At 48.0% G+C, this 19,299-nt stretch overlaps 1 protein-coding gene across 5 annotated transcripts in view; it reads left to right on the forward strand.

Moving 5' to 3' along the window:
• The window catches only part of DPP6 (dipeptidyl peptidase like 6), a 949,209-nt gene that overhangs the window by 899,578 nt on the left and 30,332 nt on the right, over positions 1-19,299 (forward strand). For all 5 annotated transcript variants that reach the window (XM_073887499.1, XM_073887496.1, XM_025862147.2 and 2 more), the window contains exon 17: positions 15,875-15,922. In XM_073887499.1, the coding sequence (XP_073743600.1) occupies positions 15,875-15,922 (48 nt within the window). The remainder of the gene's footprint in view (positions 1-15,874; positions 15,923-19,299) is intronic.

Below are 19,299 nucleotides of genomic sequence, written 5' to 3' on the forward strand. Positions count from 1 at the left end.
CATGAATATAGGGAATCCCTAACCACAGTAACGTCCCTCCTGCCTGGTTTCTTTCTCAGCAGACTCATTAAAATGTCAGGGAGAAGCCCCTTCGCCCCCTGCCTCATTTCCCTAAGACAGGTTCTGACTTTCACCTCGTTCTTTCATCCAGTTCAATTATTGAGCAGCTGCTGTATGCCTCTAGATGCTAAGGAATCAAAGAATTAGACAGAGGTCCTGCCTTGAGGGACTCGTGTTGAGGGGGGAGCACCCTTACCAGAAATGTCATTTCATGTGATCGGTGCTCTTACTGAGATATGTGCAGGGGGGTGAGAGACCCAGAGAATCCTCTATGTGCTGGCAACTTTGCTGGCTAGCAACTGTATGCATTTGAATAAGGAAGGCATCATCCTTGACCTTAGGGAAGTCACAGACGCGTGGTAAGACTCTACCTAACAAAAGTCCATAGATTTAGCTCTTAGAGGCTGCTCTGAAAGTCCAGTAGCTCACTTTTCCTGCCACAGAGCCACCACCAAATCTACAGATGAGAATGTTAAGACACTTTATACATCTTGCCCAAAGCACATAGTTAATCAGGGGCACGGGCGGGGCTAGAATCAGTATTATGTTTTCCACACCAGTATTCTCCAGGTGCCCGTGAACACCACTCTTGCTCTCTCCTGTGCATGGGGACAAACTGCCATTTTTGCTGATGGTTTTCCTCCAGTGCTTCTTCCACGGACATGTACACTGAGCCCTAGTGAAGCTCCGGACACAAGAGGGCACTGCAGCCCTGCATGTTAGTACCTGCCTTCCCAGGCCTGTATGGGGTCGGTGCAATATGGGGCATTTGCCAGCGTCTGCTGCCCAATCCAGTGTGTGAATCACACCACCTGCACTGAATCTGTCCACCACCCAGTGGGGCCACAGAGACAGAGCCGTCCAAACTGAGAAGTCTCTCTCTGATGCTCACTATCTGCCAGACACTGCAGGCTAGGCATGCAAGAATGAGCAAGACAGAGAGGCCCTGCCCTCAAGTAGCCCAGAGTCTAGGGACCTTAACCATGTTGTGAAACCCATCAAGGGGAGTAGCATGGGAAGGGAGCTGGCAAGAGCTTCAGCTGGGATGGGCTACCTCACCCACGTCATGGGTGTGAACTGTTCCCTGTGCTCCGGGAGCTTACTGGCGAGGAGACAGCACCCACTGGAGAATAATAAAGGGCAGAATATAGCAAATTCTTTGGGAAAAACTATAAAAGCGATAGGTAGCCAGGAAAGAAAGCGTTTGGTAACTGGTAAAAATGGGGAGGAAAAATGGCAAATGGTCCTTACCAAGGAGGAAGCACTGGAAGCGACTTCCTTGTGTCTTGGCTGCCTTGTCTATAAAACTGAGATAATTATAGTACCTGCCTGGTAGGGTTGTCATAAGCTTTAAATTATTGTTATTCATAAAGCACTCCTAGCAGAACCTAGTAGCAGTGGTGTTGATGATGTTGCTGTTCTTCATCATTGATGATGTTATTGTTGATGATGACAATGACAGTGTTATTGATGACTATGATGATGGTGATGGTGGTGATGTGATTATGATGATGACGTTGATGATGGTGCTGTTGATGAGGATGGTTCTGTTAGTCATTGCTAATGATGTTATTGTTGATGATCATGATGACCATGTTATTGCTGTTGTCCATCATTGTTGATGTTATTGTTGATAATGACAGTGTTATTTATGATTATGATGACATCGATGATGCTGCTGTGATTATGATGGGGTTGATGACAATGGTTCTGTTATTCATTGTTGATTATGTTATTGTTGATGTGACAGTGTTATTGATGATTGTGATGATGGTGTTGATGATGGTGTTGATGATGATTGTGTTGATGATGATGATGTTGAGGATGATTATGATGATGATGGTGGTGGTGTTGATGATGATGATGATGGTGTTGATAATGCTGACGATGATGATGTTACTGTTGTTGCTGTTGTTGCCCTAGCTCTGACTCATACCTGAGAGGTGGGGCCTTCAACTATTGTCACCTTTTCCCTGTAGTGGGAAGTAGTTTCACCTCTTGTTTTGATGATGTGAATTCACATAGAGGTCAGTTATTAATAGCTGTTATGTTTCTATTTTGTGCAAAAATTAGGCCAAAATGACCAAACTATGATGGAATGTATCTGTAGACAAAGGATTTTTATTTACTTTCTGGGTATAAGAAGTAGTTGGTGTGGCCTTCATGGTTAGCTGAAGTGGATATTGAAGATCTAGGCCAGGATCTGGACCTGTCTAGATAGTGTGGAAGGTGTGCACATCTTCATGCAAAGGGCAAGAGAGAGTCTGTCCTCAGAGCACTCAGCCCAGATAGACCACCTCAGCTGTTTCCAAATCGAAACAAAATGGAGAAACACACAGATGATGAATTTTACTTTGCCTGGGCGGGCAGACCCCCACATCCTCCAGATCTTAAGCATAGCATCAAACTTCCGTCTCCTTTGAATTCCCAGCTGCTACCGAGGGATGTTTACATTATTAATAATTATTAATAACAGCTTCCATCTATCTCACTCTTGCAATGCCCAAGAACTGCAAAGAACGTCGACTTCATTTAGTCCTTAAAAACGGCATAGCTGTCCGCATTTTACATGTGAGGAGGCCACGGCTCAGAAACCAGGGTCACGTGGCTTTACATGGGCGAGCTCAGACAAGATGAACGTTATGCTCTTACCTAAGAAGTAAAGTTTAATTTATTTATTGTCAGAATGATCATCATTTGTAGGCCTGGGCATAAAAGAGCCCCTTTTTTCTTTTTTGTGATTTGGAGCCACTGTCTGCAGTCACCGCAAGATTCTAACGGGTGCCTGCTCAGGATAATTGCCGCAGGGCACAAGTGCCCAGGGGGACTTTGCTCTGATGGTGACCTGCATCTGTGCTGTATATCATTGGCCTAGGGAAGTCGCACAGTTAGTTAGGTAACATGTATATGGAGAGTTTCTCTGGGGGTAGGGAAGGAGGGAGTGTCTTGCAAACAGGGTCAGTGTGTACCATATGCGGCTTTTCTGACCACAAAGTAAGACCTGCCTCTAGGTCCCTTTGTGGGTTGGATTGCGTCCCCCCCCGACCCCCCCCTCCAAATAATATATTGAAGTCCTTACCCCAGTACTTCAGAATGTGGCTTTATTTGGAAATAGGATTGCTGCATACGTAATTAATAGAGAAGAAATCATTTTGGAATAAGGTGGGCCCTTAAGCCAATGACTGGTGTCTTATAAGAAGAGGGAAAGAGACACACACAGGACAGAAATGCCGCGTGACAACAGAGGCAGGTAGACCGAGGAGCACCAGGGACTGCTGGCCACCACCGGAAGTGGAAGGACCCTCCCGGGCAGGTTTCGGAGGGGGCTTGGCCGTGCTGACACCTGCGTGTCTCAGACTCCCAGCCTCCACACCATGAGGCAGTAAATTCTGTTGTCCTCAGCCCACCAGATGTTGGGACTTCATTATGGCAGCCCTGGGAAACTGATACAGTCCCCAAGCAGGGGGTCCGGCAGACCCTTAACCACCAAAAATCCCACTCTGACTTATTACCTTAGAGCAGTGCTTCCCAAAGAGTAGCACACAGGCTCGGCTGGACGTGCAGAATCACAGGCTCCATCACAAACTATGGAATTGGAGACCCTGGAGTGGCCCCCTCCAGCCTCCACCTTTCTAAAGTCCCTCCCAGTGATCTTGGTGCAGCTGGAGTTGGATCAGGGGGTGTGCGAAACACCGTCTCCTTGCTTCCAAGATAGACTTCTCACATTCTTAGTTTTTCTGAAATCAACGTGCATCTTGCCATCTCTGTAAAATCTTATTTAGTTTTTAAAGATTTTATTTATTTATTTGACAGAGAGAAACACAGCAAGAGAAGGAACACAAGCAGGGGGAGTGGGAGAGGGAGAAGCAGGCTTCCCCAGGACCCTGGGCTCATGACCTGAGCCGAAGGCAGACATTTAATGACTGAGCCACCCAGGCGTCCCAGTAAAATCTTATTTAAACCAGTGGTTCATCTCGCAGTCACTGGCGTCTCAGAATCCACGAAAAATAGTAAACACAACATCCACCCACTGCGCCCATTAGTACTGTCTTGTTTAAGAAGCGACAGTTGAGGTAGAAGTGATTCCTGGGCAGGATTTTAAAGAAGCCTGTGTCCTGGGTAGCGGGGGTGGGTAATGAGCACCTTGAGACACACTGTGACCTTCAGAAATGCTTCCCAGGAAGCGTTTAAAGCCCCGTGTTCATCTCTGATGCGCCAAAGTCAGCCTGAGGCCCACCCTCTGGGTCCCACTCCTATTTAATTACTGTGAGCTTCACTTCTGCCACTTCTGCTGGCCTTTTGGGGGCTCTTGAGGCTTTGCTTCTAAGATGCACCCCTCACTTAGAGACGGGCCCCCCGACTGAGGGAAGGACTACATTTGGTTGACTTGTTTCCTTCTCTCTCTTCTGGAAGTATTTCCCTATGAAGCATGCCGACTCCATCGCCCCCAGTCCCAGCCCACTCGGGAAACTGAGACTTCAGATAAAAATAGTGTGCGGTTAGGGGGCTGGTATTTAAGAGAGAACATCTGTTCTGTCACACTTTAAAAACATGGCTACTAAAGCAGGAGAAAATTAATTAAAACTGTCACTCATGTGGCTGTTCAAATTACATTTCTACTTCTTCTCCACAGAGCATTCACTTATGTGTTATAAGGTATTTTGCTGTGGTGTTCTACATCATTAATTCTGTTTAAATTACTCTAAATTGTCCACTGACATGACAAAAATGAGGAAATTGGGGGGAAGAGATTCTATTTTCATAGAGTTTTTAAAGCATGAGTTTTAGTAACACACTGTACGTTGGTGTGGACAACACACTCACACACACATGTAAGAACATGCACGCACACACTCACACGCACAGATACATGTGCAGACATACAGGTGCACACACATGCACACACGCTCACACACAGAGATACATGTGCATATATGCAGATACACACACTTGCTCACACACACAGATACATGTGCATAGACACAGGTGTGCATACATGCACGTGCACACGCTCACATGCACAGATACATGTGCATACATGCAGGTGCACACACATGCTCACACACAGATACGTGTGCATACACACAGGTGTACATACATGCACGCTCACATGCTCACACGCACAGATACATGTGCATACATGCAGGTGAACACATGCACACACGCTCATATGCACAGATATATGCATACACACAGGTGTGCATACATGCACGCACACATGTCACATGCACAGATACATGTGCATACATGCAGGTGCACACACACGCTCACACACACAAATACATGTACATACATGCAGGTGCACACATGGACACACGCTCACGTGCACCGATATATGTGCATACACACAGGTGTGCATACATGCACGCACACATGCTCACACGCACAGATACATGTGCATGCACGCAGGTGCACACATACGCTCACGCACAGAGACGTGCATACATGCAGGTGCACACACATGCTCACGCGCACAGATACATGTGTGTACATGCAGATGCACACACACGCTCACATGCCCAGATACGTGTGTACATGCAGGTGCACACACACTTGCACAGATGCACTTGCATACAGACAGCTGCACACACATGCACACACACGCTCACATGCACAGAGACATGTGCATACATGCAGGTGCACACACATGCTCACATGCACAGAGACGTGCATACATGCAGGTGCACACACACATGCACACACGCTCACACGCACAGATACATGTGCATACATGCAGGTGCACACACACATGCATGCACACACGCTCACACACACATGCACAAAATTTACTCTCTTTCTGTAAAAGTATCACTGCTTTTTCCCTTCTCCCCAGTGTTGGTGATGTTTTGTAGAACAATGATTACCCAAGTTTCAACATCTGTGTTGGTTTATTTTTCTCACTTATTTTCCCACCATTTCCATCCCAAAGCAAAGAAAGACTTTTATATTCACATTCCCACAAGATCCCCCAAGAGATCTTACACTTTTTATAAATTTGTTCATTTATTTTAAAAAATGTTTAATTAGGGTGCTCCATTTGCTGTGAGCCCAGTGTGAAGAGCTCCTGCAATCACTGCTCTCCAGGGCTGGGGCTTTAGTTTGCCGAGATGGTACATGTTCATGAAGACGATAATTCAAGAAGAAAACAGTGTAACAGAAGCAGTAAAACAATTATTAAATAATTCAGAGAACTAAGGACTTCTAGCTGGAGGGTGTCGGGAATATTTTTAGATGCAAAAATGGTAGGGCAGAAGGAAGCTTAAAGATCCTCTAATCCCAGCATTTTATAATGTGTTTTAAGCCACAGAGCCCTTTCTTCAAAAGGAAACTCACTGGGATGCCCAGCATTGCAATAGCAGCCCTCAAGAGGCTCCCAAGGGCTTCCCTTGAAAACCTCTGATCTAATTCTATTGCCTCATTTTGCAGATTAAATAAATGTGGGGGCAAAAAGGTTAAGTCCTAAGAAGAGTCCACTTGAAGGAAATAAAGATCAGCTGTAGCGAGAGCCCACAGGTGTAACAGAGTGGGAAGTGTGTCTGGCTTACTTAAGTGGATATTTTGGAGGTATTTCTAGGCAAGACGCTTGCAGCGCTGGCCTGCCTCAGATACTGAATAATCGTAAACTTATTCCAATGAGAGGACAGTGTTTGGAAGACTCTCAAATGCCCCTTAGAGTATGGTCTTTCTGTAGCAGACATCTAAGAAATCTACAACCCTTTAACCCTTTCCTTGATAGTAGGCGTGGCTGTTGACCGTTGATGCAGTCAACTAGCAATACCTTCGTTACAGAATTTAGCTCTAGATTATCTTTTGCCCTTTCTAAAAACCAAAGCTGGTCTTTAAAACAGGTAACTGACAACTGTGAGGTTATTCAGAAGAACATGCCACAGCCTCTGAACTGACTCCACCCAACCTCGCAGGTTCCCAAGGGATGCATCCCATCAATAAATTCTGTATCTGTCATTTAATCAGCAAATATCAACTGGTCACTGACTTTGAATAAGACACTGTACATGTGTCTGTGTGGGATACAAAGTTATAAGAGAGTTTCCTAAATGCCAGGTATAGAAGAAGAGATTAGATCTAAGTATACCATTGGCGCTCAGATTAGAACGCAATCTGAGGGCGCTTGGGTGGCTCAGTCAGTTAAGCGTCTGCCTTTGGCTGAGATCATGATCCCAGAGTCCTGGGATCGAGTCCTGCGTCGGGCTCCCTGCTCAGCGGGGAGCCTGCTTCTCCCTCTCCCTCTGCCCCTCCTCCCCGCTCACGCACGTGCGCATTCTCTTGCTCAAATAAATAAATAAAAATCTTAAAAAAAAATAAACGTAATCTGAACTTTAGCTGAAATTCATCAGAGGACTTCTGGAATTACAGATGATGAGTATTGTCATCAGTCTGAGGGACATGGCAGCATCCAGAGCCACGGTGGGGATCCAGGCTCAGCCCTGCTCGGCACAAATGCGACAACCACTGTCCATTGCATCATTTTTTTCTGTAGTTTGCCTCATCTGGCAAAACGAGCAAAGCTGAGCTCCATCTTTCATACTTTCGACCCTGTGAATTATGCCAAACCTCCAGCCAGGTTGATGCCCACAGGGCATAAAAATAATGCTGTGTCTTCAGCGCAGATAATTCCTGAAACCTAAAGCTTTATGAATCAACGACCCCAACACACTAGCTGAATTTCAAGCCCTTGTCACCAGCCCTAAGCGTCACTCAGTTTCTAGAGCAAGAGGTTACGCGTGACCGTACCAAGTTACCATGACATTTCTCACCGTCCTTGGTGAGTGTGTAAAGGAGCCCACTGATTTCTATGCAACCCCCGCCCCCAGGCTGCCACATGGAAGTGTGTCCTCATCCAGGGTCCCCGGACACACGGAATTCGACTGAAGCAAACCCAGTGCTGTGGGGCATGGCAGGCAGACCCTCACGTGCCGGGTTCCATGGGAGCGATCACAAGGTTTCAAAAGCAAACAGCAACGAAATCCGTCGGCAGCGTGGACTAGGAAATACTTCTTTAGGACAAATGTCTTCATCCTCTGCGACAGCGCCAGGAGTTTGGCTGGCTCGCGGTTTGTTGGTATGATCCTATCACCTTGGTGCATATAAACTTCGTGTATGGAGATGCATACTGCATGAGCTGGCAGATAAAGAGCTCTGGATTCCCGGCAGAGGAGCCCATCTCTAGCTCACCCCACCAAGCAGAGACCCTTGTTCGGTGCTCAAGAGAGGCGCGGGGAGGTGGCGCCCTTGCTTGCACGCTGTGGGCTTAGCCCTGCTTGCAAATTGTCACATAAACATCCCCCAAGGAGGAGGAGGAGAGGGATGAAGGTGAGCACGGTCGCTGTGAATTTTTTTTTTTAATTTATTCTGATGACTTTTTTCTTTTCCAGTTTTGTGTCTTTCTGAATTACTTCATTTCCATCTGTAAGTGTCCTTTTTCCCCATCCGGTCAAGCAGGTGTAAATCAATGTTCTGACATGAAGGGCACCAAAAACCAGAAATGCAAAAATGAAAGATTTATGTTTTGCAAGTCTGTTGTGTAATTCAGATCCTTTCCTTTTGTGGTTTGAATGCTCTGCCCCTGACTACAGGGATTATATGAGTCAAGACTGCCATACGTGTTGGTTGTGATTTCCCTTGCTTCGATTTATTTGAAGCCATTTATTTATTCTACAATATACCTGTGGAAGTCAGATATCTAACTTGAGTCAAAATGTCTCTGTCACTAACGAAAGTTTTTAAGAAGCCAAATGTTGATTTTGCTGCAGTTATGTCTTTGGAAGCAAAGGGTGAGCAGGTAGCACTAGTTTTCTCTGTCTGTGAGCACACGGTTCTGCACTAGCTTTGAACATTCATGCTCTCTCAGTGCATCTTCCAAGGGTCCACCAGCTGTGAGACAGGCTTACCTACCAAGGACTTCAGAGACATCAGGGCAGGACTAAGAGAATCCTATTAAGTGTTTTTATGCCTACGCACATGTGTTCACACACAGGCATGCACCACTTGAATGCAGGAGTGCGTGAGTAAGGATAGGGCAACAGACATGCACGTACAGAATTAATTGTTTGTCTAATATGGCACCTCGATGCAGAGAGGAGTCTATGGTGAAATATAACGGTGTGGTTTCAAAAGCATGTCCTATGTCCTAACTGGCCGGAAGGGCTGAAAACAGACTCTCCTTCTCGGTACAGGTCTCACTGCCCCCCGCTACTTGTCCACATCTGCATTTCAGAGGGAGGCTCCAGTGGTGTGTGCCAGTCTCACGGCGGGCTGGGAAGCTGAGGCAGGGTCTCTCCAATGCCCAGCACGGTGCCGGGCATATAGGAGGAACCCCAAAGTGCAGGCAGCAGCTTCTGTGACTCTGACTAAGAGCAGACCTTGACAACCCCATGTTCTGCACGGGAGACCCAGAGAGGGGAAGTTGCAGAGCTGCAAACCAGAGCAGACCTCCCGGCCATGTCCCTGCTCGGGGGAGTCAACTTGCTGACCTCTCAACCACGCACCTTCTGGCGGTCATGCTTACTGTGTGGCATCAAAGCCTCTGTTGGTGTCTGTCCATCTTCCCTACTCTGAGACTCTGAGTCCCTGACAGCAAATACTTTATCTGTTTCTGGCTGTTTCCCCTGGACTTGGCAGTATGCCTTGCACATGGGGGAATCTTTATATATGTGTGTTGAATTGAGTTATAGGCAAAGGAAAAAGAAACCATGAGCAGGAGTTGTCAGAAGAATAGCAGATGAGCAGAGTCCTATGAGGCTCTGGCTGCCTAGAAAGCAAAAAGCCAGATTTTCCAGATTTCCATCGCAATAACCTGCACATGGATAACAGAGAGGCAGTGCCTTGCAGACAACAGGGACAAAATAGCAAGAGCTTCGTACTGCACAAAGCAACTTATTTAACCTGTGAGTTGTTGGCTGGGTGTGCATTAGATTTTTCGGAAGAAGAAGAAAGAAGACCAGTTTAAAATTTCAGTGAAACCCCTCCTAAGGCTCATTAGTAAAAGCATTCTTGTTTAAAATGGGCTTAGGGATCTCCCTTTTACTTACAGGCTCTCCCAAAAGCCTGTGTATGCTGTTCGTGTATTTGGCATGTCCCTTCTTTTCTTTTCTTAGAGAACTCTTAGGTGAACACTAACCCAGGCCTGATCAAAGTTATCATGAAGTCTAAATATCTACTGCAAATTGAGACTCTCCTACTTTTTCTTTATTTCTTATGAGAAAATTTTTTGTAATTCAAGTGCTTTCTTAAATCATCTGCCAATTTTCAGGAGACTTGCCATCATAGAAAACTGAAAACCATTTGGGTAATCTTACAACCCACACAGAGCAGTGTTTCTAGACCGCCGGCCCAAGGGAGCCAGGCAGGCAGTTGGAGGAAGAGAACCCGGTTCCTGGGTCACAGATGGCCGCCGGCCCAGGGGCACCTGCTCCCAGAGGAGGGGCTGACCTTCGGATGGGATCTGAAAGGTTGGATGGGATTAGGTTAGAATCGATAGGTTTAAATTATACATAAGGGCTGCTTTTAACTTCTGTTTTGTGTCCTCTTTAAATGTAATTTTTGTCTGTTTTGTGTCTGTTTGGCTATTCTAAAGAATATTCTGTGTTAAAATAGTGGGAATATGCCATGGTTGTGATGAGGCTCTCAAGGAAAAGAACACAATTCAGACCCAGTATGGAGACAGCGACTGTTGGCACTTAGAGAAAAGGTGGGGTGGGTGATGGCCAAGTATCCGCAGGGGGACGGGAACCTGAATTATAAAACAGGGACACAGGATGGTCTTAAGAGGTCCTTCCTTAGCCTGGTTCAGATTTGCTGCCTTGATATGTCACAGCCAAGTATGTGCTTAAAAGGCCTTTGTTTGTTAGCCATTAATCCATTCAGCAAACGTTTTGTATACAGCGCTGGCTCCCAGATTTTGAATAGGCACTGGGGGGACACGGACTGCCAGCCCAAGGATTTCAGAGAGAGTGTATGTGTGTCTGTCTGTCCATCTGCTGTTCGCTGGGGGTATGGTGGGAACCTGGTAGGAGCAGTTGCATTTTAATTTTATTTATTTATTTGAGAAAGAGAGTGAGAAGGAGCAGGGGGAGCAGCAGAGGGAGAAGCAGACTCCCCACTGAGCATCCAGCCGGATGCGGGGCTCGATCCCAGGACCCTGGGACCATGACCTGAACTGAAGGCAGATGCTTAACCGACTGAGCCACCCAGGTGCACCAGAGCAGTTGCGTTCTTAAAAATTGCAATTCAGTGTGACAATTGCTACCATTGGTGCTAAGAGCACTTTTTTGAGTGACAATTAGAAAGAACAAAGGAGAAGCATCTGCAGCAGCAGGGTAAAGAGCTAAATTCTTAAATAGCGTGGGGACAAGCAACAGTGCAATTGCAGCAGATGAAGGGTGGTTCGCAGTACACACAGTCACACCCACACCCACACAATCACACCCACATGCACACACACACACACATGCACACAGTCACACCCACACCCACACAATCACACCCACATGCACACAGTGACACCCACATGCACACAACACAGATGTCAAATAAGCATGAAAAGATAGCCCCCTTCACTCAAAATTTGAAAAATTTAATTGAAGAAATACCAAGATACATTATCTTCCCATCAGAGTGGAAAAAAGAAACATTTTTTAAAGTTATAATATAGATCCCCCCCCCATACACTATAAGTTAGAAAGCGGTGAGACAGTATCTATGTTGCCTGTGCCAGGGGTGGTGGACCACTGTCCCGTGTCTCACACAGACCCCCCCCATCCCCGGAAACCCTCCCCACCGCCACGTGACCCCCAGCTCCCCCTCAGGAGAGCTCTCTCCCACCCCTTGGCCAAAGGCATGAGAGCCAGTGTGAATGACAGCTGGGCCCAGACGTATTAGGAGCCCCTGGATGTCTCCCTTGCTCACTTTTGGGGTGAGCCAGTATGTCCCAGACGAGGGCTGGAGTTCCAGCCCAGGTCCCAGAATGAAGACAGTGCACAGCAGAGAACCCAGCGGGACTATAGCTGATGTATCTACCAGGATGTAACATTAACAAGAAATAAACTTCCATTGTTTGTAAGCGCTGAATGTAGGGGATTGGTGTTTGAAACCTCGAGCTCATCTAGTGAAAGCTGACCATAAAACCTTCTAACCCAGTAATTGCCTTGCTGGTAACTCACTTAACTGGCAGACATAGTCTTACCTATGTGCGAAGATATGAGCACAAGGGTTTTCTGCAACCCCGTTTATGGTAACAAAAAACAGAAGGAAACAGCCTAAACTTCCATCAGTAGGGAAGGCACCGAATAAATGATCATTTGGCCATATAATGGAATACTGTATATACATCTGTTAAGAGTTTCGCAGTCTTTAAGAATTATTTATATAATTGTGTATTACAGCATTTACCGTTCTGCAAGTTTGTGTTTTCATGCAACAGTATATTTTCCATTTTGTCCATGTCCTTGGGTGTGCAATTGCTCATTCGTGCACCCGCTCATCTTCTCTGTGTGAATGCACCGCATTTCGGCGGACCCTCCTGCTCACGGCTAGCAGGGCCACTGTTGCTCAGCCACAGTTGCTGCCCAGAACAGTCTACCGCGAGCCTCCTCGTGTGCGAGTGCGTGTGCAGGGGTGTCTGCAAGACATTGCAGCCCTGGAGCGGCCCGGCCATGCAGCACCAGCGCCGTCAGATCCCAGATCCATGCTGACTTGTGCTGCACACACAAGCTTCCTCAAATGCCACTTGTGTGGCCTCGCCCCCCGGCTGCTCTATTACCCGGCATGTGCCCTAGCCAGGATTATGGGTATGTACCATGTGGCAGAAAGACTTTTTAAGTGTGCAGGGAGGTGCCAAGTAGCAGTTGCCTCTGGGAAGGGAGCAGGCGGAGATCAGGAAAGGGTGGACAGGTGACCTCAAGTCTGTGTTCTATGTTTTATTTAAAAACAAAAACAAAAACAGGGCGCTTGGGTGGCTCAGCTGGTTAAACGACTGCCTTCGGCTCAGGTCATGATCCTGGAGTCCCGGGATCGAGTCCCGTATCGGGCTTCCTGCTCGGCGGGGAGTCTGCTTCTCCCTCTGACCCTCCCCCCTCTCATGTGCTCTCTCTCTCTCTCTCTCTCTCTCATTCTCGCTCTCTCAAATGAATAAATAAAATCTTTAAAAAAAAAAAACAACTAAGGCAATAGGGTGCAACCTTAAGATTTGATAAAGCTGCCAACTTACATGTAAGTATTTTTATGTTATTTGAATCTGTTTGTTTAAAATATCTGCTTATGTGTAAATATGACCACAGAGAAGCATCTTAGGACTTTTCAGAAGCGCTTAAGTCCCTTCTGGGAAGCAGGGGTCAGAAGGGTGTTGCACTTGTCACTCTACTCCTTTCTTTAGTGTTTGCATTTTTTTTTAGAAACATATATCAAGTTCATGAATTAAAAATTGAGGAGGGATGAGTTTCTGATTGTATGGATGAGATGAAAGACTTCAAACTCTCAGAACCTGTGTTTTCTCATCTGTAAAATATGGGTTAGAAGCATCTACTTTGTAGGGCTGCTGTGAGGATTATGAATTATTCATATTATAGATCTTGCAGAGCACCTTTACATAGTAGGCACTAAATAAATAATAATTGTTTACATTATTAATAAAAATGTAGGATACGCTCTGTTTGCAAATTTACTCACCCTGAAATGTGCAGAGAAAATAGATGTAGTTTCTTTATTACTCAATAAGTGATCTGTTCTTCCACATGAGCTCCCCACAGGGGAAAATGGATCTTGGAGCCAGGAAACTTAGTTTGATTCAATAATTTAAACCCACAGCCAATGTTTAAATCCCTTTCAGTAAGTGCTGTCTCTTTAAACACCTAGACTCTCAGATCACTGCTGCCGGCCCCCCCTGGGGAGATGGTGTCAGATTTATCAAATAAAAATGCAGGACACCCAATTATATTTAATTCCAGGTAAACAACAATTTTTTTAGTGGTAAGTCCTGAATACTGCATGGGACATATTTATACTAAAACAAAACAAAACAAACGAAACGAAACACTCTATTGTTTATCTGAACTTAAAATGTAACCGAAAATCCTGCATTCTTTTTGGGCAATCCTATCTAATGGGTGAATGGTGGAGGAGGGAAGGGGGAGGGGGAAATAAGACCCCTAGGCCTCCCGGACTTTGGATGTGCACTGGGCAGTGTCTGGGTCCAGTCCCTGGGCCATGGACAGGCTCTGAGGGCCATGGCTGGTGCGACCCACAGTCTGTCTCTCAGCTTAGCTGGGCCCTGGCTGAACCAGCCCCATCTTGCTCCTTGGTGGCATATCCTCTTTGGGCCCTGGACTGGGACCTCCACTCGATAGCCACTGCAGTGGGCTCTCTAAGTCCTCAGAACAGTGGGATCTATGGCACGTTTCCAGGCTCTCAGTGGAGCCACTTGTCATGTGGTCCCAGAGAAACATGCAAGAAGTTATGATGATCCCAGGGAAGCTCAACACCGGCCGTCCCTCTCCCCAAACAGTACACGTCCTCTAGCTCAGACGTGGCCAGCCCTGAGCTCAGAGCGTCCCAGCGTCCCCAGCCTGAAGCAGAGAGCAGGCAGCACCCTGGCCACGGTGTCCCTGCCATGGCCCTATCTCCCTCTGCCCCCCTGCCTCCCCCAGCCTCCCACCTGCTCTCTCTGCCTTCATTGTGCCCAGTCCCCCAGGGCCAAGGGGCAGCCCTCCCCTGCTCCTTCTTGGATGCTCTGTGACCCCCACTCAGCACTCACTCCATGAATATGAAATCAAGCACCAACTATAATTCTGAACGCCATCTAGATGCTAGAAATAATGGCAGTGAGTAAGACAGCTCTTCTAGAGCTTACACTCTTGTGCAGTTGAAGACAAGCACAGTGAGCAAATACTGAAAATTCCCATCCTGAGGTCCCAACAGAACGTGGCAGGGAGCTCTCTAAAGTGGGAGGGAGTGGGGACGGGTAGGGGCTGGTGGCGTGGTCAAGGAGGCTCCCGTCGGTCAGGTGGAGAAGACATTTCAGCAGAGACTGGAATGAGGAAAACTAGCAAGCATGCCGGTGTCTGGGGCAGAGGGAATAGTGGGCGCCCTTCCAGGCTGCACAAGTCCAGCTGGCTGGAACAGAGTGAATTCACAAAGAGGGCAGAGCAGAGGTCAGAACGATCACCTGCCTCATAGTATACTTTCAAAATGATACAAAAAATAATTTGGAAAGCCCCTTTTGCTTTCTGGACTCTCTTCTCCCTCAAGAGAACAAGGACATTGACCAAGACTGAAGCCAAGGAGGGCCCCTCTGCCCGGAGCCGGACCTTCCTTCCCACGTCCGGGCTCTGGGCTTCCTGACGGCCTCGGAGCCAGTGAGCTGCAAGCTGATGTCACGCAGGAGGGAACAGACCCACAGGCGACCATCCGCACAATAACCCCGCTAGGCTAGTAAGTGTTTGCGAAGGGTCCCAAGAGGCCAGCAGAGGGAACGACCTCTCTGGGACGAGAACCGCCACTGGAATCATTCACCGGAACTTGATGCCCTGCGTGTGATTTGCGTCGGCACAGGGACCGTGGAGCGAGGAGGGAGTGCACCAAGGGAGGCTCCATGAAAGGCTGTTTGTGGTTTTTTCGGCAACGTGCACACTGGGAGTTTGAGCTGGGTTCCTTGTGATTACCGAGGGCACGAAGTCAGACGGGTAGCCTGCAACAGCCCGCTGTGTGCAAGCTACAAGGGAGGCTAGATTCTCTTGTGTTTCAGATAAACTAACAGCCTTCTTCCTGTTTCTTCTCTGGCTTCTCCTCTCTCCCCACTCAGGTCCTGGAGTCCCCATGGTGACAGTGCACAACTCAACAGATAAGAAAAGTAAGTGCCTTTTGCTCTTTTCTGGAATCTTCCCGTGCCGTGGGAGAAGGAAGCCGAAGTCCCGTGAGAGAATCCAGCCCACGTGTTCTGATTTGGAGACACAGAGACGGCGCTGTCTCTGTGTGGTTCAGAGTGACCCCTACAATGGCCAGCATTGATCCATGCGGTGGACACTCAGAGCCACGCAGCCGGAAGATGAGCTGAGGCCTGGAGGCCACTGCGGCCATGCAGGGCCCGTCCGCGGCCCTGAACGGAGCCCAAGGCCCGGAGCTCTGCAGCCTGGCCCTCCACCGGGGGCTCCAGGGGCACTTGGAGGCTCATCTGCCCTTGTGGGTAGGGGACGCCTTCATGGCATGAGGGGCCTTCACTTGAGGCCCTCCCGGCACATTTTTGCTTGGAGGGGCCCCACGCAGGTTGAATGCATACTCGTGTATTTATGCAGAGGATCGGAAATGATGCTTCCAGCCCCAGGCAGACCCTCGGTAAGGCTGAGAATGAAGAGAACGTGCCCTCAGCCCCTCCCTTCCTTGGCCTTTCTCTGCCCTGTCCCCGAGGAACCCCACTGCTTCTCTCCTCCCGACCCCCCACTCTTTCCCACTGTGGTACCACCTGCCCTGGCAGGACCCTGCTCTGTGTCCCAGCTTCTAAAGGAAAGCCAGACCTCAGGCCCCGATGGCAGGCGTCACTCTGCATTTCCCTTGAATATCAAGGCATCTGGGTGTCAGTGACTCTGATTCCTGGCCTGGTGGTCGGACTTGGAGCCCAGCTGGCATGGGGGGGAAAGTGTGGAAGAGGGGGTCTCCAGTGTTCTGTTTAGACACTGGTTAGAAAATGGCCAGAGTGTTCAAAGGTAGATAAAATAGATTGATTTTAAGAGACAGCATTTAGAGAGTAATCCCAAATGATGACAGTATTTCACAAAACTTATACAATAATTACTAGAGATTCCAAAGTAAAAGGTAACATCAGGAATAGATTTTTAAATTCACTTAAAATGCAAAAGAAGTCCAAAAAAGGGCTGTCAGATGGATATGAAACCCACTCAACACACTTGTGTGGCCATCAATGGGGAGAATATGGGGAGCAGGCTCCGTTGACCTTCCTGTTGTCCCCCTGGGGGTGGCGATGTTCTGGGCACAGGGGTGCCCGGCCCCAGGCTTCATCGCCAACACAACTGGGGAGCCTTCTAGGAGCTAGGAGCCTGTGAGGTTTGGGGGTCTGGCCACGTGTCCAGTAGGGACGGGGTATGATGTGCGATGGTCTGGGCTGCACCCCACCCAGCCACAGGCTGCCCACTCTTGTGGGTACAAGGGCTTGGAGAGTCCGGGGGAGGCTGCCCGAGGGGTCAGGCCAACGCTCAGCCCAAGGCAGGCATCTGTGGGGTTGACAGACACAGCCTGGCATGACAGCCCTCTTTTAAAAAGTGTTCATGTTAGAATCCCTTTAGCAATGATTCTCACTTTGAAGCATGGAAATATTTCAAAAAGCCTCAACTGGAATATCTTTTTTTCTGAAGAAAACTTGTACTATTCACTTAGAGGACTTGTTTAAATGTAAGAGTACATAGATAGTGGTGTATGTACATATATACACAATGGAATATTAGCCATCAGAAAGAATGAAATCTTGCCATTTGCAACAACGTGGCTGAAGCTAGAGGGTACTATGCTAAACAAAATAGCTCCGTCAGAGAAAGACAATTATTATATGATTTCAGTTATATGTGGAATTTAAGAAACAAAACAGAGGATCATAGGGGAAAGGGAGGGAAAAATACAGTAAGATGAAATCAGAGAGGGAGACAAACCATAAGAGACTCTCAACTCAACTCCAGGAAACAAACTGAGGGTTGCTGGAGGGAAGGTGGGTGGGTGGATGGGGTAACCAGGTGATGGGCATTAAGGAGGGCACGTGATGTGACGAGCACTGGGTGTTACGTGCAACTGATGAATTATTGAATTCTACCCCTGAAACTAAAAAAAAAAAAAAAAAAAGTATAGAGATAATTTCCTGATATTTTATGAAGTTTTTCCCTTCTTAAAAATCTGTGGAATGATGCACACTGAACAGGGTGTGTGGTCAGTGTCCTCGCTGGATGCTGTGCCATGTCACAGAGGGTGTCACTCTGGGAGGAAGCTGGGTGTGGGGTGTATGGGACGCTAGGCCCTATTTTTGAAACTTCCTGTGAATTTATTTCAAAATAAAAAGGCTTTTTTTTTTTTAAGATTTTATTTATTTGACAGAGAGAAAGACAGCGAGAGAGGGAACACAAGTAGGGGGAGTGGCAGAGGGAGAAGCAGGCTTCCCGCGGAGCAGGGAGCCCGACGCGGGGCTCGATCCCAGGACCCTGGGATGGTGATCTGATCCGAAGGCAGACGCTTAACGACTGAACCACCCAGGCGCCCCCCCCCCTTTTTTAAATCTATAGTCTAGAAAAAACACAAAACTATTTCTAGGTGCCTTTTCTCCCCCTTTTTTAAGAAAACTAGGTGTGGCTCTTAAGAAAACCGTTCACTTCAACACTCTGACTTGCTTCTCTGGAGGACGCTGTTAGGAATCTGTCCTGGTCAGGGGTGACGCAGCGCCTGCGTCTGAGGCCTTGTGCCCGGTAGACGCACTCAGGCTTGGCCATGATCACGGCTCCAGGGCTGCTGGGGGCCAGGGGTGCGAGCCCGTGTGCCGAGTCCCAGGCCCTGCTTTTCCTCCTCGGGCTTATGTGGGGATGAAGCAGGCCTACGTCTTACATGCTTCACAACATTAATGAAACAGGTTGCTTATTCTGTTTATAAAATGGGGCTGCGTAAGTGCAGTACACCGCACTCAGAGAGCGTCTGGGTAGGAATTCGCCATGTGCCCTCCAGCGTGGGCAACAGGAAAGCTCTCAGTCTGGGATGGCTCCCTAATTATGCTGGGAAACCAAACGAGCCCCTTCTTGTCTCCGGGTTGGTTGGTTGGCTGCATGAACGGCTCTCCCCAGTCAGCCCCAGAGACTGGAGGTTGTAGTCGTCCATATTCTGTTGGCGACCCCCTAAAAAGAAGTGTTTAGAGAAGCTTTCACTGTTTGGGGCTCAGGGGGCACAGTCGCAAGCTGATTCCCAGAGGAAAGAGGGTGGCCCACGGAATGGGAAATGGAAGCATCTGTCTGCGGCCCGCCATCAGCTCTGCGTGGGGGCGCTTGGGTCTTCTCCCCGTGAAGGTGACACCGCTGTGCTTTCTCTCAGCAAAGCACTGATTAACGGGGAACCGGACAGCATCTGTGCTGCACGGTGATGTGTGGCGTCCTTTATGAGCCCATGTACCGTGTCGGACCCCGGCTTCCCCGCAGCCGGATTCACACTCTGGGGAGGTTTCCTCCCGACCTGGCCCGTTGCTGCGGC

Source organism: Callorhinus ursinus, unplaced genomic scaffold (assembly GCF_003265705.2).
Source record: "Callorhinus ursinus isolate GAN/ISIS: 27379988/994484 unplaced genomic scaffold, GSC_fseal_2.0 scaffold80, whole genome shotgun sequence".
NCBI lineage: Eukaryota > Metazoa > Chordata > Mammalia > Carnivora > Otariidae > Callorhinus > Callorhinus ursinus.